Here is a 26,153-nt window from a genome sequence, read left to right on the forward strand (position 1 = left end):
AAAACTGCACATGGTCTTTCTTCTGCTGCTTCTGCCCTCAAGCAGAAAAGCTTAGCTGTGCGCATTACATGTCTTTGCATCTCTTAAATGCTCCTTTACCACATGGCAGAGCTAATTGTCATTAACCTGAACAATGGCAGGGCTCATCCCAGTTTTGTGACTGAGCAGAGGCTGGGGCAATGAGTCTGTGCCATTGATGAAAACCCCTGACATTTGTGGTTTGATGTTGGATTTCTGTGTCTCGTGTAGTGCCACTAGCTCTGCTTTTGATTAGGATGAAAGAAACTCAGTGTCTCACATTTCACTTGAAGATGAAAAGACTCAGAAAACCTTTTGGTTACCCTGAAATAACAGCCCGTTTTATGGCAGTTTTCAGCTTCAGTTACTGGCTGTAGCTATTTAAAGTATAAACATCTCTTGAAATGGCCATTGTAGTTGTGTTGTTTTTTCAAATCACTGTTTCTACAACAGTGGAGCTATTGGACTTACAGAAAGCATGTTCCTGGTGTAAATGTGCACATGTGATGTCAGTACAGAAAATGCTGCCACAAAGGCAACATGTGCTCTCCCAAATGTTTTCACAAGCACTGACATTTGTATTCTGTGCTCCAGACATTTCCAAGAAATGTACTAGTGTGAGGACCTGCTTCTGACACACCTACATGAGCAGTGTAATAATTCCAGTACAGTTGTTTTGGCTTGAGGGTACAAAGATGGTTTCGATACAGCCTCTTCATGTCCCTGTCTCCTGTGTTGTCTAGGGTAGGGGGTCTTCCCACAGCAGCCCTCTTACAGCAAATGAATTAAGCACACTAATGATTCTGCTGACATTGACGTATTTACCCTCATGTCTAAGGCTGAATATGTGCTTAAGGGTACGTATTTTTACTGCTCATGTTTTCCTGCATTTTCTTACAGGCTTGATGTTTCTTCTCCTCAGTCACATGTAGCTGAAAATGCCAGGGGGTATAAAAGAAAATAAAAGGGAAAAAGGTGGTGGGAATAGGCAGAGACATACAAACTGCACTAGCACATGTATTCTATTTGCTTTCCATTAGGTGAAAAATGCGATGTGTGTGTGTGTGCAAGTGACATTTTAACATTTGCAGTTCCAGTAACAGGACCAGTATAGAAGCAAAATGAAGTTTTCTCCTTGTGCCATTTGAGCTGAGAGATGGGGGTTTTGGTGAAGGCTTTTGGAAGGACTCAAAGGGAGAGAGTGCTGGCATTAATCCAAGGGAGATGGATTAAGGAGGGGAGGTTGGTGAAGCACTGAAAGGAGGAATAAATGAATCATTTGCACCGTGTGTGATAGCCCACTGTTCCTACACCATGATTGCTGGCAGTGATGCTGCTTATTGGGCCTGCTCACTTGCTTTGGGTCACCGCCCCCCCCCCCCCCCCCCCCCTTAAATAGTGCACTTATTTAATTTGAAGAAAGTGCCTGCAATCAATAAAAAGAGATCCTTTTATCTTCCTCATCAATCTCTTGTTAATGAACATGCACTTTTTTTTCTTTTTAGCTTCTTGGTGACAATGCTTTTAATTTCTCAATGTATGTAAAAAAAGGGAGTGCAATCAAACACACGATGGAGCAGCTGATGCCACATATTGCTGCTTGCTTCTTTCTGAAGAACGGGCATGTTCTTAAAGGAAAGCAGTGGTGTGGGAGAGATCACTTGCCCTGCAGGGATGTGTGGTCCTCTAAGCATCCTTTCTTAAGCTGTGATCTAGCAGAGCCATGAATAACCACTTGTGAAGACATACTTTACTTTCCTAATGTCACAGTAGTTGCAAAAAAGTAGGTAATTCTTAGAGAATCTTTTGGACTACTGGGATTTTATTTAAAGCAGATGGATATTTGAAATCCAATGGCTTCCATGAGAATGACTCATGACTAATTTCCAAACCCTTCAGCTTGTTTGGGTCTGATTATGGTATGACCGAAGGGTCAGATGAGTTAAATGGTACTTGCTGCTCTAATTTGCAGGATGTTGTCAGTTGTGATCACGTATCTGTTTAAGCTTCATTCACATCTTTGTGGCTGGCCAGAGAGAATGGTCCTCTGCAGTTTGGTAATAAGAAATCAACCTCCTTTTAGGACCCATAAAACTGGAGGAACACATACAGCTGTTCATCCTCATCACAGGCTGGAGGTTCCTGCTAACTTTGGCTTTGTGTCTTTCCATGATTCTTTTGGGAGTGGAACTTAGCAAAATAACACTTGATTATTTGCAAAAACACTCCACAAAATAAAATTACAGTTTTGTAAGACTCTGAGTTTCAACCTGTCACATATGGCAAAAGTCCAAATCTCAGTCACAGATTAGCTTCATTAGTGTAGAATCAGACTACTTCCTCTAAGTCAAAGACACCCAAGCCATACAATAATCAGAAATAAACCTTTGCACAAGGACCTAACCTAATTACAAACAGGCAAGTAATTTCCTTCCTTACCCTTCTATATTGCCCGCCAATGGGCTACCCTAGTAAAACTTTGTTACCTCCAAGGTCATGTTCCCTCTTGTTTTCTTCCAGGGTCTCCCTTTCTATTAACAAATTGCTGGCTCTTTTCCAAGGCACTCATCTCCTCCAGCCTGGGCCATGTTTAAGCACAGCATGCTAGTGCTAGCATGTCACTACAGAAATGTAAAAGGCTCAAAACTGCAGCTGCAGGGAAGTATTTCTACATTGCTTTGGGGGTGAAGGGAAGCAGAAAGGACCCCCAAAACCAGCGAACTGTATCTCCAGTTTACAGTCATATCTTGAGACTCAAAGTGAGAGACCATCAGCCTTTACTGCAGCCGCAAGAGCCAGCACGAAAGGCAGCATGCTCCCTTACCAACTCAGAAGCGGTAAAGAGCGTGGGGTTGCATTTTTTGCCCGAAAAGTCCCGAGAAGAGCCAGCCCCGTGCAGTATCGGATTGCAGCATCCCGGGCAGGCTGTGTCCTGGCCCTGGCTTTGGCCATATGTGGAGCGGGGCCAGGGAAGCAGCCTGGCCGATGATTCAGCATTGCCTTTCTCCCTTGTTGGCCGGGGAATAACGGGAGCCGCCAGGCACCTCTGAAGGCAGGGTGCCGCCCTGCTCTTCTCGCCACAAGCCCCAGCACCCCGCAGCTCCAGCGGGAGGGTGAAGCAGCTCTGCAGGCTTCCCTGGGGAGGGGGACGCGAGGAGGAGGAGATCTGAGCAGAGCTGGCTGCGCGGTACTGAAGCAGCCGCGGGGGAAGGGACCTGCAGCAGAGGAGGGTACTGCAGCCTGGAAGGGAGCCAGGCCCCACGGAGATGCTGCGGCCATGGAGGCAGCGGGAGGGGCTGGAGGTGGCTGTGTGCCGGGAGGAGATGGTGCAGGCAGGCTGGGCCCTGGGCGGTGGAGGAGAGCGTGAAAAAGCAAGGGAGGTAGCAGAAGCTATCCTGGCTCAGTTTAGCCAGGAGGGCTTGGGGTGGGGGGCAGGTGAGACCCCTTTGGCAGAGCCCTTCCCCGGTCCCTGCGAGCTCACAGCCCCTCCGGCAGCAGCGTGAGGAGGGGGGCAATTTACCCACATGCAGGGAAGCCCCTGCAAGTGTCCCCACGGGGGTCCTGGGACAAAAGGCTCTGAAGTTTCACGGGGCACTGTGCATGCAGAGGTGACAACCCATGGTCTGAACTGGTAATAATCCGTCTCTCTGTCCAGCTATGCAGCGTTGTGCATGATTACTTTAACTTCATTACAGCCCTTGTAAGGAAGGTGCAAGATCTCCACACGCGTTTCTGTTCACATCAGCACCAGAAAGATGTGAGCAAAGCAGAAACATAATTTAAAGGAGAGCAGTTAAATGTGGATAGGCTGGAGAGTAGTAAAGATTACAGGAGAAGATTGAACACGGGTAGTTTGCCTGGAAGGGCAGTGCAGGGAAGATGTGGACAGGGCAGTGGATTAAACACAAGCTCACAAGCTCAGCATCAGCAGGGAGAATTGTCTTAACCGGAAATAGGAAGGTTGAAAAATTAGACGTGGATGAAGAAGGCAAGGCATTTTAAAAAATTTGTGCCAAGCACTCAGATGCTGTAGTATCTCATCTGTGCAATGAAGAGAATATTCCCAGCTGGTTCTCCACTTGCACTCTGCTTTGAAGAGTGATGCTTCAGCTTCCCACCTGAGGAGCAACTTGTGTGTGCAAAAGTATGTCTGGGTTTCCCAGATTTATCAGTTAATCTAATAAAATATGCATCCTTTCCCTAGAAACCTTGCTTACCTGTACCCACAGACCACCACAGCTGTCACAGCAATGCTGCTGTGATGTTACTCTTTCTACAGTGGCTGTGTTGTTACTGCTGTTTGAAATAGGTTTTGAGATACTTGAATCATGCAGAGTATTACCAGCTAAGGAGCACATGTGCTTTGCAATCAGAGGAGCCATGTACGTAAATATGCAATGCAAGCTGTCCATTCTGTCTGAGGTTACTGATCACATCATTAACCTGAGGACCAGACACTTCAGTGGTAACGTAGACTAGATTGTATGATGATTAATCTTTTTCCATTCTTCCAGAGAATGTTATCACTGGCTGTGCTTTAAGGTAAATTCTCCAGGCACTTAAATGTAGTAGCATGATTACTTCAGTTGGCTACTACAGCCTCACAGGAAGCTTTGTGATCAGACATCCATCAATTAGTCCTTGACATGAGAGTCTGTGAAAACACTATGGGATCCATTGATATTTTGATAAACCTTTTTTACGTGAATGTTACTAATGTTCCCATGGAAGTCAGGGCGGGGACGGGCAGGGACGGGCAGGGGGGGAAGAGCTGAAGACAGTGAGAGGAGATGGGTAAAGACAGATGTCTTTTTTGCCACTACCAAAAATACGTGACTACAAAGAAAATTATCTTTCAGATACCTGACTAAGGTACCAGCAAAAATTAGTTCAGGGCAATTTGTAGCACTTGATGTTTTGTTTCCTTATGTGTCCTGCAGCCATTTACGCTAAGAGGAAAGGGGGATTCATACTGCCAAATCTTCAATGCAAGTGTTTTCACAAAGTCCAAGGAACTGGAAATTGTGTTAAAAGCCCCTCTCCCTTTATATATATGCCTGTATTATTACTTTTCTGTGGGAGACAAAAGAGACTGGGAGTAGAGCTGATTCTAATCTTACTTTCATTATGTTAACTGGACTGTTGATTTACCCTTGCACTACACTGCGCTGGTGGAAAAGGGAGTTAGTGCTAGGTATTGGTAGAGGTGAGGCATGACAGCAAATGTAAAAACAAAGTGGAAGCCTTGTTAATAATAAAATTCTTTGATTTTTTTTCTTTTTTTTTTTTTTTTTTTAGTCTAAGGGAGGGTGAGGATATATGCTAGCAGCATGCCAGCTCTTGACAAGTATGTTCAGGAGCTCACTTTAGTGTGAAGTCTTTGCTTTTTTGGTTTTGGAGGGTTTTGGAAGGGAGGTTGGAAAATGGAATATAAAAAAAAAAAAAAATTATGCAGACCTCTTTATAATAACTTAAAGGCAAATTTGCCAGAGGTGGGAATGTTTTAGGGATTTTTTTTTTTTCCTCTGCTTGACCTAAGATGCATCCCAGCACTATTCCTAGTGAATGAAACTTATTCAGGGACTTGGAAAGAAAAGCTGTCTCTAGGTGTTAGGCAGGGAGAAACTGCTGCTGGAAAGCGGTCTTCCCCCTGGGAGAGATCGGGTATCAGACTGTGCGAGCCCAGTCCAGCCCAAAGAGCTCCCACCGACACCCGGTCCTCGCCGGAGGACCGTGTCATCGATGGCCGCCGCCTCCGGCCGCGCTCGGGCTGGAGACTGGGAGCGGGCGGGCGCGCAACTCCTGCACGCTCCCTCCCTTTGATTTGATGGCCTTTATTCCTCCTAATTGGATAAAATAGGAAGTCACTGACAGTCCTGCGTTGCTGGGTGTACTGATTTCCCTCAGACCAGCCCTGCAGAGGGCGGGGGGTGGGGTAGGGGAGGAAGGAGCGAGTCTGTACATCAGGGAAACAGGCTGAGAGGGGGCTGGGGGAGCGGGGCGGGCGGCTGGGGGGAAGGAGGAAAGTGAATGAGCGCTCAAGAAGGACAAAGAGGGAGGGGAGAGAAAGGGAGTTACCACCGTCTTGGCATCGCTCTTCCTTTCAAACCTCTGTGTAATGATATTGTTTGCAGTGATGCTCAGACAGCGAGCACCTGCTGCTCTGTAATGATTCAGCCTCTTTCAGCCGCCGCTGTAACGCGACAGGATGCTGCTGCTACTGTCACTTCTGCCGCTGCCGCTGTTGTTACAGATTTTGCTTTTGCTCCTTCTACCGCATGACAATTGTTTTCCTCGTCTAAGCAGATACCAGCCTCAGATGCTCAAGGTGAGAGTCTTGCCTTTCGCTCTGGGCTATTGGTTCACTTAATCCGGTCAATTTGTTCGGTGTTCGTGGTTTTCTTTCTCTTGTCACCCTCCTTCCCCCTGTTTTGTTTTGTTGTGCTTGCTTTTGGGGGGATGTTTCTTCCCTCCCGCAGAAGAGCTGGAATTGCTTGAGAGGCATTTAAGGAATTATAAAAGTGGCCACAAACAGCAGCTCAGTAATTGTGAAGCTACTCTTGCTTCGGAGAGGCAGAGAGAGCGACAGAGGGCTCGGGGGCAGGGGAGGACAGGGGGGGTGTCTCATTTTTCCTGTGCATTACTCCTCTCCCAGTTTGGATGACGTTGCTGGGCTCGGACCTTTTGTTGACTTGCACTCTGTGATTTTTGCAGAGCACTGTGACTATTACTACCATCTCTTTTTGTCTGTGTCTCACAGTAATGGACTGTGATAGAGTTAAGGCCTTTTGGAGGTGAGCTGTTTGAGAGCTGATGCTTAAACATGTCTGAAGTAGCTGCCGACACTTTCCCCAGCCCCTCAGCTCAGCTGAGCCTTGATGCGTCCCTCGACGGGCTCCCGGCTGAGGACAACATGCCGGGGACCCAAAGAGAGGACAGGAGGGTCCAGGGGATAGCAGGCCTTGCCGCGACCTGCTGTGTGTGCCTGGAGGCAGAGCGACTGAAGGGCTGCCTCAACTCTGAAAAGATCTGCATCGCCCCTATCCTGGCTTGCCTGCTCAGCCTTTGCCTCTGCATTGCTGGCCTCAAGTGGGTCTTTGTGGACAAGATTTTTGAGTATGACTCTCCTACCCACCTTGACCCTGGGAGGATAGGACAAGACCCAAAGAGCGCTGTGGATCCTACAGCTCTATCTGCCTGGGTGCCTTCGGAGGTCTATGCCTCACCCTTCCCCGTACCTAGTCCCAAGAGCAAGGCTGAAGCGACAGTGCAAAGTGACAGCTCGCTTGTGCCCTCCAAATCGTTCCTCCAGCCTTCTCTGTATAACCGCATCCTAGATGTTGGCTTCTTGTCCTCTGCCGCACCTTCGCTGTCACCACCCGCCCTGGAGCCTACCACAGCGTCTCAGGCACAAGCAACTGAAACCAATCTCCAAACTGCTCCAAAACTTTGTAAGTAGAAGCTATGTGTTTCTTTGTTTTTCCTTCCACACACACACACACAAAAAAAAAAAAGGCACTTAACTATTCTGCAGCTGTCCTCAAGGAGGACGTGTGATTGGCATGCAAAGCTTAAACGTGCTAAGACGGGTATAGCATGGGTTACCTTCTGAGGAGAGCACCTAGGGGCCTCTGAACCTAGTTCTGAGGTGTGCATGGCAATGAAGAGGGCTTCATTTGGGACCTTTGTAAAGCACCAGTACCACCCTTTTCTCTGCATCCACTTGTAAGGAAGTATGTGATTTACTTCAAGGGTTTATCTGATAGCTATTCCACATGGTCTATTAGCGTATTTTTCTTATAAATTTGATTTGCGTCCTGTGCTGGATCTTCGATGTGTGTTCATTTTCTCTGCCTTGCCTGCAGAGCACTTCTGCTACCTCCTTCCTGAACTCTGTTGCTGGCAAACATCCCTGTCATCCTCCAGAAACACTCAAGGAGAACAGTGGGAAAGAGTGACAGCATTTTTGAAGCAGTTAGAGACTGGGAATTATTAATTTAGCAGTTAGCTTATGATCTTTCCCTTTCTCTTAAGAGCATACCACACATTTCTCTGCGTCTTTCCCCTCCTCTAGGAGCTGATTCTTGTTGAACCTGTTTCTCAGACATTGCCTCATTGACTTCTGTGGGGCATTTCAGGAAAGCATTCTTGCTGATGCAGAAGGGGTCAGTTTCCAAATTAGTCTTTGCTCATCCTTAAAGCAAAAAATACCCACAGTACCTGGATTATTTTCTCAGTAGCGATCATAAAGCATCGAAATACCATATTGCTGAAGTGTAATTTCTTTGACATTCACCATTTTAACCCATCAAATCTGGAGCAGATCAAGCCAGTAATTCCTGAGCTGTGTAAATTGTGCAACTCTAGTAGAAGAGAAGACAGCATGCCGTTGTGCCGAGAGCACAGGGCTGAGGTTTCCTTCGGAAAACTGCAGTGGTCAGAGTGAGCAACGGTGTTCCTTGCAAATTGCCTTGCAGGACCCCATCTCATTTATTCTACCTCATGCCTTCCCTGTAATGCCGCAGGATGGCCACCCTGTCGGTGGTGCATACTGGATCTCACCCTGGAGCCCTGAAGTCACCAGAAGTTCGCTACTGAGTTTAGCCCCATCAGGACTTGACTCAGTATAGATATGTGGCAATTGGATTAGATACAGTATTTTGGGCCAACCACCTTGCCAGTGAAAATGAGCATAACTACAGTGATTTCAGTAGAGGTCCTTTCAGCTGAGAGTCAGTCTTGAACAGCAATTCCAGAATCACTGAAAGAAAATTTTAAGTATTCCTATAGAAGCCTTGCTGCCTTTTGCTTAAATAATGGGTGCCTGGATTAAAAGAATTTGTCTGATGGAAACAGTCTAATAAGGAAATATTGTCATGCAGTTAAATGACAGGGGGCTTTGTGGTAGGTAAGACATTACTGGTATTACTGGGACACGTAGCCACCTTTGCAGTTATATAGAACTATTCTAAGTGATTTTTTTTTTACCACTGATGCAGAAAATATTTTTTGTAGTGCAAATATTGTGACATTAAAGATATGACAGCACTTTTTACTTCGTAAAGAGACCAGGGACCACCATCCAGTCAAAATGGCCTCTTTCGTGTAAGAGGGAGAAGCAACAAAAAGCTAGTTATGCCAGGACAACCCTCACCCTCTTGAATTTCTACATCTGAGGCAAGCCTTTATCCATAACATGCTAACTTCATCTCTGAAGTAAATGAAGCGGGGGGGAAAAAAGAGATTCTTTGGAGCAGTCACTGACAAAAAGCCATTATCTGCATTCAGATCTGCTCACATCTGGGAAATAAATGGTTGTTCAGAAATTAGGTGATTGGGTTGAGTTGTGTTTTTTACTGTTGCCTTAATTTTCTTAAGGTAAATGTGTTTTAACGCATCATAGACTTCCAGATAGATGCAGACTGAAAGGAGAGGGTGAACTGGCAGCAGGTCAAGTTTGGGTTGCTCTGAGGGACAAGGTTGTGTAGACAGTATTTTTTCTAACTGTGGCATGTAATTCTGGCTATGGCAAGGGGCTGCAATTCCCTGCAAAGAAAATAAGAAAATAAGCTGGAAAAGTACACTACAGAAGGTCTGCCTAAGAATTCAAAGAGGCATGAAAATAACTTTTTGGACAGCTCTAAAAGCACTGTCTTGGGGTTTTTGAAACAGATGCATTTCAAACACATCATTGTGTTTTACGTAGAGCAAGATTTGTTGGAGAGGTCGACAGATTGCCTTTTTTTTTTCTAATGAATGCCTTTGACAGCTATAAAATTCTCAGAGAGATGGCTTCAAAAGTAGGATCAGCAAATTGGATTGTGCCTTCTTTTGCCTCTCAGTGTCCTTTTTTCCATTTCAGACAGAGTGAGGTAACTTGTTCCCAGAAAGCCCCTTTTGTGCTGATAATTTTCTTTTCCAGTGCAGAAATAAAGAAGAACTGACACATCTCATATTCTGTGGTTGATGTATTGTTTCTGAACCAAGCCCTTCCATGAGTTTCCAAATCCTTTTCTCTTCTTCTCCTCTCTTTTCTGTCTTACTCAGCATATTCCCTTTAAAGCTGTATCCTTCAAGGTCATAGTCTGCAGAGAGCTAATTGATTCTTCTTTCTCCTGGAGCCGGGGAGAGAAAGCAGAAGAGAGACAATCCTAGTAATTGTGTCTGGTGCATTAGATTCAAGACTGGTCTCACTCCTATTATTATACCATGCCCTTTGTCAATATAGAAATAATCTCTTCCTTTCTGTTTGGTTTACATTTTATATTGTAATATCATTTCTCCTTCGCTGAAAGAGAAAGGAAAGGTGAATGTTTTAAAGCATTGCCATATTTAGGGACTGTGTCAATCTTAGCATAATTACACCAGAGAAGATTTCATTACAAGCGGGATATAATATTACACACTAACCTACAATCTCCCTCCCTCTAAGAAGACATGCAGATTGTAAAAGTGCTAACACAGTTCGGGAGCTAAATTTTACTTCTTCCTACACCATCAGCTTTAAATACAATCCCACCCTTTACACAGGCTGGTAATAGACTCAGCTCTGTAGTACTGTCAAAACTGTGTTTCTGTAATAACTGCATCTATACATCTGCAAACCAACCACTCCGCTCTTTACAGGTCTTTCCACTGCCTTCTCTTTCCATTTAAGCACATTTCCCTCAAAACCACCAGCCAAAGTCCATGTGGGGTTGCCTTCCTGGGGTGACAGCTCTGCCAAAGGATGTAGCGCTCCCATGTTTTGGCTCTGCCCTGAAGTGGAGGTGCCCAAGCCCTTGGCTTTGGGATCACAACTCTCCTGACTTGATGAGGTGACATGGGGCACATAAGAGGCAGGGCAGGAGATAGATACACCATGGCATGAGGACTTTGCTGGAGTGGGTTTCCCTATAAGCAGAACAAAAGGTCCGTCAGAGAACAGGGTCCAGGCGATCCGCCTCCCCGCGGCACAGCCACGCTGCCCCTGCGCCCTTTCTGCCTTTGGCTTCCCTGGCCACCTTGGGTGCCGTGCACTGATGGCCAGCTGCATGCCTCACTCCACACTGGCAGCCAGCAGGTGACTAACAGGCACGTCTGCATCTCCCTACCTCTGTGCCCAGTGAGTTGTTCTGGTTGTAACACGCAGAGGTGGGTGAGTGGGTGCAGCACCAGACCTGTGCATGCCCCTCGGGGGCAGGCAGGGCTCCCTCCTAACTCACTGGTGCTGGCCCTTGCCTGGAAAATGTGGCAAAGCGGAGAAAGGGCTGTGCACTGCTGTCAATCGCTGCTGACTGGGTCTGCTCCCTTCTTGTGTTTCTGATTTCTGCTGCCACTTCAGGTGTGCTGGGCCAGCATCAGCAAAGGCTGCTGCTTTCTCATCCTCAGTGGAAAAAGTGTTAGAAGAGTGCCTCTGAGGACTGGTAGTGGGTGTTTATGTAGGAAATGGTCTCAGCCCCCCTCCAAAGTTATTCAGGCACAATGGCTGAATTTCTTGTGTCTTTTTAGAGCTAGAGGTGAGAAAAATGGAAAGAAAACTAGCCTGTCCCTTGTTTTGATATCATACTGTAAATATTCCTTACATTTTCTCTCTGCCTCTTTCACCTCCGCTTGTTCTTTCCCAGCTCTGCATTTGATGTCTTTTCTCCTATACACTGTGATTTGTGAAAGTCTGTATTTTATCTCTGTGGCAGGCTGGAGGGAGCCTTTCCCCCTAGTTATGGGTGCTGCAGCCCAGCTGAAGGCTTCAATTTATGGACAGTGAGGGTTTGCTCATAGCAGCTTCACATGGTGTTTGTTCTTTTTCTTGAAAGAGTCTAATTCTGACCCATGCTCTGCAGTTCAAATCCCCATTACAACGCCATAGGGTTGAGTCCATGCCTGGCAGCCTCTGAAAGTGTCAAGGTCAGGGATGTCTCGGAGAGCCGCAGGGGGCTGTACTCACAGAAGGGGAGAGCAGATGATACAGCACAGGCTATATACCAGCCTTTTCTACTCTCACTGTTACTATGCAGGGCAGCACCACAAGGGAGATTGCTTTTTCCCCAAAGCTTGAAGATGCAGGAGGAGAGCACCTTAAAGCAAATGTTGCTCCATTTCTGATACAGTATTGGTGCTGATTAGCTTCAGACACCTGACTTAAGTGCCTACATTAGGAAGCTAAGGCGTCCTTCAGCTTCCTATTCAACATAATGGGAGAGACCTCCCCCAGCCAGTTCCTAGTCTAGAAGGAGTAACTCTTTCTCCAATGAGTGTATAGGGAGACTAACCTTGCAATTCAGTTTTTAAGTGAAATGTCTGCTACACAATATGAAGACTCGTTTTGAAAGCCATGACTTTTCTTTGACATGTCCTGTGAATTAACAATGTCTTGTCACAGAGAAGTTATAATTATTCATGATTAAGATACCAGACAAGTTCTGAGCCTAACTCACAAGAGTAATAAAGAGATGCTGATCTCAGTAATCCCTGGAGACAGAACTGGGCCTCCATTAACAAGCAGCAATAAAGCAAGTACCACTGTACTGAGCCAGCCAGTCCGTATTTCCCTGAAACACTTCTTTCTCTGCTTTCCCAAAGGTCATGGTGGCTTACAGATGTATATACTTGCGGCAGGAACACTCAGAGTAAAGTGGGATTGGGACTGATGGGGTGAGATGCACAAGACGCTGCAATTTTTAGGGAGTTCAGGTCCATTAAGCCTTCTAAAGTGATAACTGGGACTTCCTCTCCCCAGCTGAGTTAGTCACACTGTCTTTAAAACGCCCTCAACAAGCACACTGTTTCTTCAGACAAATTTATTGCTGTGTTTCTTTGTTCCCCCTTTTTAACATTCGTTGCTTGCATAGGAACAGTTCTTCTATTTAACATGCAGAGGACTGAACTAATTGGTCCCGCACTTCTTTCTCTTGGACAAGCACCCCAAATTCATGGCTTTCAAAACTACCTCATGGGTGTGGTTTTTTTCTTTCGTGCACTGTGCACCACGCACCATGCACAGAACATGATGGAGAAAAAGCAGTATTTCCTGAAGTATTTTCTCTGAATAACAGTATGAATTTCTCAGTGCAAAATAGTAGTTTGCACTTGTATTTCTTTTTAAAAGCTTCATTTTACTTCATAAACTTCACTGAGAATGTTATGTATTCATGCTACATGGAACTTCTGCATGGTCTCCCTCCTCATTTATATACATATGTATATGTGAGTATAGAAAATACAATAGGTATATGGAGTATACGACCATTGTTTCTTTATTAAAAACGACATCAGGGACTCTACTGCGTCATAAGTTGCTAAGTAAAACTGATTAAAAATTGATGTCACAACAAAACCCAGGGTTTGGATTTCCACTGCAGGGGACTGAAATTATCATCCTTCAGTATCTATTGTACTTCTAAGTGAAATGTTTTATTTCCTATTCGTACACTGCAAATAAACACACACAGCATTCCACCTCAGATTTGCAGTGCCTAACTTTTAGGTGCAGAGAAACCTTGGGGAACTTTTTCAGCATCAGATGACAAGGCAAAATTTGGCTTGCTGGAGGCTAAGTAGCAGGTTAATTGTGATGCAGAGCTGGAATGATACAAATGAGCGTTTTCATCATTTGCAGTCTTGCTAATGGAAATGCAATAGATTTGCTGCAGAAATCCAACTCGGAATCAATAGCAATGCAATGAGGCAGCTGGTTCAGGGAGAGCACATGTGATGCCAATCTACTGCAGACAGTACCTGGGGAGAGACTGCTCTGGCTCTCTGTCAGGTAAGGGCAGAGATCCCTAGAAGATACCATGGCAGGTGATGAAAGACTTCTGAAAGGAAAAAGCCTGCTTCACCTAGGATGGAGTGGTGTTAGGCTCTCTGACTGAGTGAAAAGAATTGTTTTCTTTGAGGAATTCAGATCTGTTTGGACCCAAATATATCTTTTTTGCTACAAGGTACTAAGTTAAGCAAAGACAGGAGTCTTGTGCTTCAGGTCATGTTCAGGCCACATGAAATCAAGGAAGGACTGAGTCACGGCGCGTAACTTTGGAGACAGGTAGGCGGTTTTATAGTATCTCCTGCTAACAGCTTCTGCCCTCTTGTTCCCCAGGCAGACCATGAAGAGGAGCAGGCACTGCCTTTTTGTGGATTGCTTTATAGTAGGCACACTGACTACCTTTACTATTTATACTGCAGGGAGCCCAGTTTCCTGGAGAGTGAGCACTGTTGAATCACATCTTGATCTTTCACATTAAAATATTATATGAAGTTACCAGACTCAGTAGGAGACACACATGAAACTCAAGAGCCTGAGCATGACCATTGTTTGGCAATTAGAGACCTCTGGAAAGCAGCATGGGAGAAAAACCTATGCGTTATTTTCGGGCAATGTAATGTCTGCTTATTTACAGCCTGTCCTGTCTCATCCTGCCTCTCATCCCTGCCCTCCCACCCCATTTATAGTCTTAGTCACTGAGATGAAAGGAAAGGTTTTAGCTGGGGAAAAATGTGGAGGAACAAATACAGTGGGACATGGCTGGCCACCACTCAGGGCTGCTCTAAGCTAAACCAGAGGCAAGGTCCATCCAGCTCCGGACGAGATCGGTGGTATTGTGGCATCCATCTATTACCTTTGCTCCTGTATTGTTTTATTACAAAAGCCTTCTTTTAATATATATCTTCTTGCAGAGTATATTCAGCTTTTTCAAATATGCTTTCACTACCCCCTCCCCCACTTTTTCTTTTTTATATCTATGTTTCATCCTGGAACTTGCTGGCAGTGCATTCTCATAACTCAGACAGCTTTTTATTTTGGCAATGAATATCGCTTCAGTTTTTGAGATGAAAGGAAATCAATACTGGGTTGGTAGTCACATGGAACTGGGGGGAGTATATGCAGCTATGATCTTAAGCATGATTCGTGACATAGTTCAGTATTTCTATGGAATTCCTGAAAGAGATTTGAATTTTACAATTTTTAACAGTCAATTAATTCATGTGATTAGACAGATCAAAAGAGAAAAAAAGAACATCAAGCTTGTTCAAAAGACTTTCTCTTATGCAAAAGAAGAAAAGACTCCAAGCTCATAAAAGATCACTTGAATCTTCTAAGGTGATAACAGGAACCCAGCGTAAAGCTGCTGAAACTGGGTCTCGAGAAGAGAAACTTATGCTTTTCACTATACTAAATTAATCTGGATAATTAATTTAGGTTTTGTAGGACTGAATTTTCACTGGCATGAATGTTCTCAGGTCCATAGGCCTGTAAGACCTAGCAGAGCATGGGGATGCTCTGGTCCATGGCCTACATGACAGAGTATCTTCCTGACTAAGGTTTCTCCCAGACCCTCACTGGTTGTGGTGTGAAGACCGAAGGCGAGACAGTGTCTGCCTTTTCCCCTATTCTAGCTTTGCTTTTAAACAGAACCGCTTACTTTGCTTTGAAAATATGTGTTTGTATTCTGGCCGTTTGTTCATTTACACCTTTCTCTCCTAGATTAAAAAGCTCTTCCATGCCATGTATTTTACCCTCACAAAGGTGCATATACACTGTAATCAGCTCAGCTTTGGATAAGCCTTTTTGACAGGACAAGCAGGCTGAACTCCATAATTCTCCCCATGGAGGGAATTGTTTTCAGTCCTTGAATTATTCCAACCCCATTCATGCTTTCTTAGTTTTCAGATAAATAGAGCTATAATTTTGATATGATACTTACACATGGGCTAGTCCAAAATCCCGACAAAGGACAACAAATCTGTTCGGTGTCTCGGTCACTGTTCAGAAGCACCCAAGATGCATGAGGTAGCACCAGTGTCTAATATTTTAAGCAGTAAATCAGTAATAATGTCCATTCAGAGCAGAAGACCCATGTCTCATACATGCAAGGGACCTCACTGTCCTGCTTCTTGACCCCCAAGGTTGCATGCTGCTTCTTACTGGGGTGCAACAACAATCATAAGAGCCAGTCAAGGGAAGAAAAGACAAATATCAGCCGTCCTTGGCAATGGTGTGTGCTTTTTAGGAGGAGTTTCAGCTTTCGCATTCCCCAGCTGATTCTGTCCTGCTCTGAAGGATGCCCTCAACAACATTTCTTGGGTGAACCGGAGGTCAGCTCAATGGTTTTAACTGTGCAGGCTCCCCTATTCCCTTCACTTCTGCTCACGTTTTCGAAGATTTCTCCCTCTGTACCCCACTGACACTTCTCCTATTGTTGGCCCAAGGACCACTGCATTAGTTTGCCCTTCATTCAGTTTATTGTCTCAGCCTCTCCAACATTTGGTTTTTTCCTTCCAAAAGCAGAAACAGCCCCAGAGCATGGATTTGTGGGAGGGAAGTATTTTGGTGTTTGTGCATTGCTCCTGTCCACTCTGCTTAAAGACACTTTGCTTATGTGATGGATTCTCTTGCATTTCTGTCCTACAGTTGGTCTGCTGCATGGACTCAGTCTGATAGGGTTCCGTGACACCCAAGCATCTTTTATCATCACAGGACATGGGAATTAAGGAGCGTGATCATATCAAGAAAGTCACAATGGCTAATAATTTCAAGATAGCTGGGATTTTCAAGACATTTTGATATTTTCAAGATAGCTTTTCTTGGGCTGTTCATGTGCTCAGCAGAATGGTTAGCAGTGTGAAGGTAATACTGCCTTAGCAAAGGAAATGAAGTGTATCAGGGTGAGAGAGAAAATTGTAGGGGAATGGAAGAATGATCATTTCTGTACCTAGTCTGAGCTGGTCAGGGAAAAAACTGCTGAGTGTGTTGTTAGGGTTTTAGGAATTAAAAAGCACAGGATAAGACGGATGACAAAAGGCTTCCTGCTGTGTTGGTACAGGGGCTTGGAGAGGCTTGAGCTCACACTTGCAAGAGAGGAACATCATTAAGTAGCCAGGAAAGTGCCAGGAAACTGAGAAGAAGTGGTTATATCTGCCAAGCACAGGAGAGCTGGGGAGGTCTGATCTTTTCTTGACTGGAAGAAAGCAGGAAGAATCTGTTGCCCAATGCCACAGGTACCTGCAGTCTGCCTGGGACTTGCCAGAGATCCTAAAGCAGCTTTTCCCCCTGCTGAGGGGCTGGACTATGAATGCAATCATCCATTCTTTGGCCATGCTGCATTTCCAAGGGAACCTCTGCAGGGCAGATCCCCTTGCCATCCAGCCATGCTGAGTATGGGCTCCTCACTGACACGGAGATGAAAGGAAGTGCCCTTTGCACCCTGCTTTCCCCAGCCTCCCTGAGGGCTGGAGCCACTCTGCTCTGCCTGTGCCGCGAATGCTGCAAAGTGGCTCTCTGTCATTGAATTACCTCCCACCACTTTGTTCAAAAGCTTTCCGTGCACTCCAGCCATTGCCTCATGAAGGTTAGTAAGCCCACCCTACTTTTTGGAGACTTGGATTTGGTGATAGCATTAATAGATTTCAAAGGTTATCAGTACCAATTTTTGAAAACTTCTTCAGCTATGTAATTTTCATGACGTATGGCTGTGTATGTATTCTGTTTGTGCACAACGAAAGGCTGTGTTCCAGGATCAAAAACCCAATAAATGCATTAGTGCACAGAGTCTTTTCTTCAAAGTCAGTTAACAGAAAGATACCTCAGAATTCTCCTTTCGCTTTATAAAATTGTATCTTGCCAGTAAATCCAACAAATACACTGAGTTTTGTACATGTGAAGGTTCAAGAACATGGCTCTCAAACTCTCTGTTGCCTGCTGGCTCCAAGCATTTGAATTCACCATGCTATAGAGATTAATGGAGATCTCTCAGATAAGTAGCTTTTCAAGCAACCCTGTAATTTTCCTAATTGTTGCTAATCGACTGTTTAGTATGTGCAGTTTTTCCTTCACTAAATTTGGAGGAAGGATTAGAAAGACAGGTTCTGTAAGTGTATTCAGATAACTGCTACAAGCCCAGGAAGCAGATTTACTAGCTGTGAATCAGAAGTATCAGTTCCCTCCAGCCACTTAGCTGGGCAGAAGCTGGCAGGGGAGGGGGCTGAAGACAAAGAAAGCAGAAAAATATTCTGATGCTTCCTGAAATCCAACGAGCATGGCATGTCAGTATGCCAGTATTCAAGGAAGAATTCGGTGTCTAAATTGACTGGCCCCTAAAAGATATCTAGCAGGTTCTCCAAGTTGCAGAGTAATATGTGGTTATTCTCTGCTTTTGCTTTTCCAGATTATCTGTAATTTCTTCTCAGGGCTGTTACTGATACTTTCAGGATGCTAATATACATTGATTTTAAGAAATGTGTATGCCAGCACTGCTGTCTGATGTTAACTTACATTCCATTCATATATTAATTTTCATACATTACTCTGTTTTACAAATGGTGATGGCACAATGACAAAATATTCCTCATTATTAATCCAAAATTATGACTTAGCAGAAACACTGACAAAGTTTTTAAAATCACAGCTTGCAAATGTTGTTCAAGTCATGTAAATACTGCCCCTGCAGAGGAAGACTTAAAAATGTCAGTCAATAGGAAAAGATCAGACAAATTACTTGACCATGACTTTTGTGTAATGACAGGTCATATAAGAGAAAATTGGGGGTGTTTAGATCTGGCAAGCAAACACTGCATCGTCTGAGAGTGAGCTGAAAGTAGATTATTCAAGCTAGAAATTAATGACAGTTTTTTTAAGAATAAGGCTGTTCAACTGCTGGAATTTTTACTTTGGGGGTTAACTGACCTTCACCAACCGCTCAGGAAGAATGCGTGTCCCAACCAGTAATGTCACCAATTGCACCACGGTAACTTGCTACCCCAAGGTAACTGATTCATATCCCAATCTCATCAAGACAGAAATTTTAGCACATTCAAATCCCACCCTCTGTTGACTTTAGGTGAATGCAGATTTCTTCATGTTTATAATAGTTACTGGAAACAACTCTTTACCTACATGCTGACTCTAGTTTTCACTGAAAACTAATGGGCAGTTCAGCCACACTGGCCTTTGTTTTACCTTGTGGTGAGTTCAGGATTGAAAATGCTGTCTACCTTTCCAGTTGCAGCTCAACCTGTCTGGGCTTGCATGTAAAAATAGAAAAAACCTTGGAATGACCATTCAAAATCTAACAGCAATTCTGCTTTAAATTCTGCTAATTTAAAGAGCATTATGTTCCATTCTTGTGGGGAGTCCATACGGTGAATATTCATAAAGCATAAGAAGACTATGTAGCAGAAGGACCAAAATCTAGAGATACCTGTAAAACTACAAGAGCTTCTGGGGATGTTCACTTGCTAACTGAGCTTTTAAAGTTGTCAGTTTGTGACTTCCCATGTGTGATCTCAGCCTCAGTCTTTCCTGGGCTTCATTTTCTTGCAGTGTGATCTTTTCATTGCTTGAGAAGCCTTCAAGCTTGTGCTGCTTGACATTCTCGGCAGACTCGGACTTAGAGATCTCCTGAAGGCAGCTTGTGTTTTGAATTATGCATGAGTCCATCACAGAGGAGCTGCACTTCATGGCTCCTTTTTGGGGGTGATGATGTAACGGAGTCAAAGTAATACAGTGACACTTTTCATTTTTCATGTCCTAGCTCAGTTAAGAGCAACCCTTGAATTGTGTCATTTTTCTCCCATGTGGCTGTTTAATCACCTGAGAGAGTACCAGCCAGAGTTTTGTGGTAAGATTGATTATACTCCCAACAAAGTGCTTCCTTCAGCTGAGCGCCAGGAAGTAGCCTAGTTTAGCAGCTAATGGGCTTCAGTCTGAAGGGGAAATGGCGACTGTGATTGAAATGTCACTGCGGTGCATGCCAGCCCTTTGGGCTGTGTGCTGAACAGTACTTAGATCCTAGGGAGGTTGTTCAGGTTTCAAGATGGGGGAAGATATTCCTAAGCTGGACCACACAAAGCTGTGCTATGAGGGGGCACTTCACCTTCTCCTTTGAAAGCGTCAGGGGGGCGAGTGTGGGAATATCCAGACCTGCAAGTAGAGAAGGATGTTGCTGCAGATGTAACGACGATTTTGTTCGCACTGTTAGCCTGCATTTCCATAGGGCTGGCACTGTGAGGTTTGCAATATCACTGCTGGTGTCAGCAAAGCACACTGCAAGACCAGCTAGGACCCCAGTTTGCATGGCATGAGACAAAGAGAACCATAATGGAGTGATCTTCCACCAACACCGCCCAAAAACACGTTTTGGCAGCAGCCTGCACTCATACCCATTACAAGCCTGGGAGAGAACTAAGGAAATATACTTGCCAGCCTCGTTTTACAGAGCATGAGTCAATGATAACATCGTAGGTGACAGTTTACAAATGTTTTGCCTTGCTTGGGTGAATTCACAGTTTCTAAGTGCCAACAGCTTCTCTTACAGAGGCCTCTGTGATTTACCCAGTATCACAGAGGAAACCTGTGGCAGCACCAAGAATGAAGTCCCACAGCCTGAGAGGCAAAATAAAAGGTCACAAATAAAGGGTAGTAAGTATGGTTGAATAAAGATACAACAAAGAAACAATCACTCCAGAATCCTTCAATTCCAGAGGTTTGTTTTTTTAGTTTGTGATAAGCAATATTGTTTAAGATACATAGGAAGACAATACACTTTCACTGTTAAAAGACATTCCTTTCTGGCATTTATTGCTAAAAAAAGATGAAATAAATGTAAACAAAATCAGATCCTGACATTTCAAGTTAGGCTGTTTTTCTGTCATTGCATCATTGAATGTAATAGACTGTTAACTAACGGCTTCCTTCAGAAAAACAAAATAGCAACATTGCACTTCATTGACAATTGACAATTCAGCCGAAGTCTAGGGATCACATTTCCAGAAGTTGAGAGCTTTGAATGTGGAAGACTTGTTGTTCACCCTTTGGCTGAACCTCAACCAGCTGCGGGCCCTGTTTGTTTGTGTTTGTTTCTGTTTTCTGGTTTTGGTGGGGTTTTTTGTTTTTCTTTTTAATAGGGATTGATTGCTTCTTTCCAAATCTTTGCTAGTTTCAATTTTTGTGCATAAATACGCAAAATCAGCTGGTTGTTTTGAACACTGTCTGCTCCTCCCATGGCTGTTTTTTCACTGTCCCCTGTAAAGCATGGGTCCAGACCTCAGTTCCTCAGCCACTCACAGACCCCCATTAAATTTAGCAGCCTTGACTTGCACAAAGCAAGGCTGCAGGAATGACCTTCACACCGTCACCTCCTGTGTCTCTGGCCAGGCGATTTCTCCCCAGGCAGCAGTCACTGCATGGCTCTCCTGCTTGGGCCAGGGGAGGAAGGAGTCCAAGTCTGGCAGACGGAGGAGCATGATGGTGAGGTGGAAGAGGAGCTGTGAAGGCTCTGCCGCTCCATTACTGTGGTGGTGGCAGGGTGCCAGCCGTGTGGCCAGGAGGGAGGGCAGACCCCACAGTGTTGCTCGGCGAAGGTGCAGGCATCCAACAGGTACGCGGTGCAGGGATGACTCCAGCTCACCAGGCAAAAAGGCAGACCCTTGAGGTCGGAGAAGAAGGGATGTAAGCATTTTCTGAACATCCATGGGGGACTCATTGGTCTGAGTGCAATCTCTTTGGCAGAAACCCCACTCCTTGCTGGTCAGTCCTGTCCAGAAAGATTTTTTAGCTTTGCCCTTCACTATTGTCATTACTGTAATAAATTGAGGATAATTGCTTGGTTTGAAACAGCTCTGCCTTCTGCTGTGTAGGTGGGGAAATGATGCCAGGAACAATTCTTTCTTCTCCTGCCAGTTTGCTTTTCTCTGCAGCAAGGATACTGTACATACCGGTTCTGCATAGCCGCTGCTGTTAGCAAAAAGCAACCTAAGCACTGCCTCAGCTAGAAATGCAAGATTGATTACATTAGATGTGCTCTATGCCCAGTGTCCTGCATGAAATCAGCTCCTGAATAGGTAAATGCCATTGCTTCAGAGTGCAACATGCCCATATTAATACAGGGTTTGCTAAGGATAGACAGCTTGGTACAGAGCACAAATGCATGGGATTGGATCACTGCCAGACTTGTATTTGACAAGGGAGGTCAAATGAAGGTTTGCATGTGATGATATCTCCTATACCAAACTCAGCATGTGACCAATTGCTGAGACACCCTAGGGAGCTGTATCCTCTTTACGTCTGAGTTCAGCTCTGCCATGATGCCGTTTACAGAAGACTCAAACATGTTTTCAGCCACAACCTAAATTATTCTGTTGCTTCATGGTGAGGGCAGGACACCATGACAACACTTTAAATCCCACTTTAAAATGAAACAAGTCTTCTGGAAAGTGTCTAGTTTGAAACTGCAGGGAAATTACTGGAAGTAGAGCACATGATGCCTACTGCAGGGGCAAGAGCCTCTGCATGGTACTTGTGCAGTGCAAAAGGGAGGGATCCTACCTCTTTTTTGGGACAATGCACAATATCCAAAAGGCAGTAGCTCTCTGCTGCCTGGCAGTCCAGGCCGTCTGCTGCACTGGCCCAGCATCAGTGGTGGTGGAGACGTTAAGGGATTTTGGCATGGCTGTAGATGTGGGAGATCAAGTTCTGCTTTGCCCTTGCTCTGTGATGCTCTTCTCCAGTGGCCCACTGGCCAGAGAGCAAACTGGACTTACCGGCCATATGAAGCCAGGGTATCGCCCAGGCAAGACTGTGGTTCTCAGGGGATGGATGTGCAAATGAACGGAGAAGTGTCTTTTCCATCTGTCTTATCTCCAAGAGCCCAGCCTTAGAGTTCAGTTTCTGAGTGTTCTGGTATGACCAGTGTAGCCTCCCACTTAGAAACACGGTGGCTGGCATGGGGCTACTCACAGCCAGAATGGAGATTTGCACAGAGCTGGAGTGAAACGTATAGTTCAGAGGGGTGCCCCAAGGGGAGAGAGTGCCGCTGGTCCATGACCTGTCCGTAAGGAGTGCTGCACAGAGCCTTGCATCGTGCTCCCTTGTCCCCACCCACCACGTGCTGCACAGAATCTCATTTGCGGTATGCCTTTGATGTTAACCCATCTTCCAGGATGGACGTTGCTGCAGGGGGGGGACAGAATGGTGGATTCATACAGTAACCTGGTGACGCTTGAACAGCAAATGATATGCTGCTCCTTAGGTGAAGACTGGTGCTAGGGTACGAGTATGGGGCTGTACACTTGGTTGGCTGTTGTTCAGGCTTGCAGGCTGCGAGGAGGTCCTAATCCTTCAGAGCCTGACCATGCCAACATAGTTAAATTTTCTGGGTCAGGATGTGCTAGTTTTGTACACTTTTTACATTTTCTTGGCCTTTGCACCTTCTCAGGTCACAACCCACGTTCATCATGTACCCCAAGTACTTTTAGGTAAATGCAAGAGCAGTAGTCAACTGTAAGGCAGAGAAACAGCAGCTCTGAGACTTCTCAGTATCTTCTATTACTGGGCAAGGTTGCATAATTTGTGGAGTGCTGCATTCTGCAAGGCATGAGGCAAAATGCTGCACACCTCTTAGACACAAAACAATAAAGAACCATTCGGCTTGCAAAATACCAGCAGCCAAAGTGATGCTCTGCCATGCGACACATCTGTTTTGCGTTCGGATCAGGCAAAAAGGAAACACACTGTAGGCTATTTTTAACATTTCAGATGAATTGGTGGATATGGCAGTGGGTTGATCAGTCATAAGAGTCAAAATTAGAAAGGAGGAAACATACCTATTTTTTCATAGCTACTTCTACAGTAGAGTGCATGTATGAGTTAGTGCCTGTTTAATGAAGCACTAGTTCTAGTCCTGGCTGCTAAGCTTTTACCAAAGACTCCGGAACATCCAAGCACCTGTTTTCATTTACTTTGTTGGGATAATCTCTGGGGCTGGTGTGGACTTTTACAGGTATTAAATCTTAATATTTGGAAGATAATTGAGAAACACAGATTCAGGATATTGTGGGTGGTGGCCTTATATGGTATGGCCCTGTTCTTTCACCCTTCCTTAGAGATCTGACAACCCAAAACCAAAACCAGCTGTAGTAAACAAGGCTTATTGTCCTATTGCTGTCACTGATATTCATGATTAACTGTCTGTCTCTCAACTACCCTCACCTACTTTGGCTTTCCAAGGCACTTTTTTTTTAAGAGGTCCCTTGCATCCTAAAACATTTCAGTGGTATATTGTTTCCTAATCACAGTGCCTTATATCATGTCCTGGTTATCTGACACTTCTAGAGAATGACAAGAAAGCTAAAGGCTTTTTATCTATTGCCTTGGGACATGGCTAAGACCTCATTTCACTTACAGATTCAAGGCCTTCATGGGGGAAAAGGGGAAGTTGCCATTGCTTCTCACTAGGCTAAAATTACTATATCATTATGGAGATTAAACAGAATAATCTTGAATGCTCTTAGTGTATTAGCACTGCCTGATTCCAACTAAGAGCTGGTGGAACAATATTTCCAGGGGATCATCTATTATTCATCTCTCTCTCTTCCGCTAACTGAAAGACCATAGACACGGACCATAACTAGTTTTACTTTTGCTTCAAAAGTAATACCATGCTGTTTCATCTTCCATGGTGCAATTCAGTCAGGTTCTTTTGGTGAACTACATAACAATCTGTTCTTGCCATGGTGGGGAGGCCATCATTTATTCTAACGGAAAAGGGCTTTGCAGGAGTATAAGACGTTAGCAGAGAACAAGCTACAAGGTTTCATAAATCTCCAAAGATAAATAGAGAGCTCTCTAGCAAATAAGGATTCTCGTATAGCCTCCCACTCCCCTTCCCAGTGTGTTGCCAATTTTAGGGAAAATTAAACAATTTGGCAGGGCCCTAAGCCATACCGTTTCTCTCAAAACGACAGTTACAGCAGACCTTTGCTAGTAATGTTTTACTCAGTTCCTCTCACACAGATCTGCTCAGCTCCATAATTGCTTTTCATAAAATGCATTTGTCTGCATAACTCCAGCTTTGTCATTCCTGCAGTGCAGGGTCTTGCTGGTGCTAACGAACAGAGTTCTTGCAGGCTCAGGATCATGCAGCAACAGGGAAAGGTGCTGAAATTCCATCAGGCCCTGGATTGTCACAAAAGGGTATTGCATCATGCGGTAGTTGCCCAGGGCAGGACTCTTCCAAGCTGTATATTGACAGAGCTACTTAGGTACCACAAACGGTATATGTGTTCCCACAGGGGTTGAACTTGACCTGAATGGGGGGCAGAACTAATTAGCCCACTTCACAAGCACAGCAGTGCTGTTCTGAGGGATGCGTTGCCCTGTGCAACATGGGCAACAGGGTCTGTTTTCTCACGGCTGGCATGGCAGCATCTCTTCATGTTCACCCTTTTGGCATCATGCGCATGGCCAACTAATTGCAGCATGTTTCCCAAGCTTTTCCAATGTGTGCCAAATCATACTGCTCTGCCTGGCCAACTGGGAGAGAGATAATTCTCAGATCCCATCACTGCATGCTGTATGAGCTAGAATAGATGTAGCAGCCTCTGCTGTAGCTCACAACCAGCAGGGATCATCAGGAAACAAGAGGGTTAAGTTGCACCTACATCCTGGTGTAGGATAGTCTCCTTCCCAGTGTTGTGATTGGTGAATGCAGGCTCTCCCAAAGTGCTGAAGGACACTGACGAAGGTGACATTCAGCCCTGGGGGACTTGGACATCACTGCACCCTCCAGGGTGAGGCTGCTCTTCCCTCTGCTCTGACCCTAGCTGTAGTCTTTTGAAGACTGCAAAAAGACAGACCTCAGCAGGACCAGAGTCGGAAATGATGCTCGTAGATGTGGCTCCTTTGGGCTTCTGTTGTAGGTCAGCATAACATTTCAGATCCTGTTAATAGCTTGCTAATGCATGTTTATTATTACTACCATTATAAGGTATGTCTTGAGGACTGCTATGCCAACAAATTGAGATAAGAGGCAGAGCCCGCCCTTTAAGGTGTTGTACTGCACAGAGCCAAGGCAGATGAAGGGCTGAAGGGGAAAGCAATGTGACCGAGCTCATGCTGCGAGTCAAAAGCAGGACAAGGCACTGAATCTAAGGCTTCCGGGTCAGGTCTTCTCTGCTGATGCTACCTTTTCCCAGCTCCTGCTCCTGGAGCGGCTGCAATTTACCAACGCTATTGCTTACACAGCCAAAGCCGGTGATATCCCATACATACTCATAGAGCTCCCTGCCCTTGAATAGCATGTTGGGAGGCTGTGATTTGACAGACAACCAGCTTTGGGAGGACCTAGTGACTGGGACAAACATACCTCATCCAGACGCTGCCA

The 26,153-nt window shown here is 45.0% G+C and overlaps 2 protein-coding genes across 4 annotated transcripts in view; both read left to right on the top strand.

Annotated features, from left to right (window-relative positions):
- Positions 1-6,226: 6,226 nt before the first annotated feature.
- On the top strand, positions 6,227-6,388 carry LOC132320710 (uncharacterized). The gene has a single exon (XM_059833786.1). It carries the CDS (start codon positions 6,227-6,229, stop codon positions 6,386-6,388), a length of 162 nt encoding a protein of 53 aa, XP_059689769.1.
- Positions 6,389-6,841: 453 nt separating this feature from the next.
- The window catches only part of NRG1 (neuregulin 1), a 100,942-nt gene continuing 81,630 nt past the window's right edge, over positions 6,842-26,153 (top strand). For all 3 annotated transcript variants that reach the window (XM_059833785.1, XM_009819697.2, XM_009819698.2), the window contains exon 1: positions 6,842-7,469. In XM_059833785.1, the coding sequence (XP_059689768.1) occupies positions 6,842-7,469 (628 nt within the window). The remainder of the gene's footprint in view (positions 7,470-26,153) is intronic.

The sequence above is a fragment of the Gavia stellata genome, chromosome Z, assembly GCF_030936135.1.
Source record: "Gavia stellata isolate bGavSte3 chromosome Z, bGavSte3.hap2, whole genome shotgun sequence".
Lineage (NCBI taxonomy): Eukaryota > Metazoa > Chordata > Aves > Gaviiformes > Gaviidae > Gavia > Gavia stellata.

Coding starts and splice junctions, on each gene's coding strand:
- LOC132320710 (XM_059833786.1), top strand. CDS start 6,227: ATGCTGCTGCTACTGTCACTTCTGCCGCTGCCGCTGTTGTTACAGATT.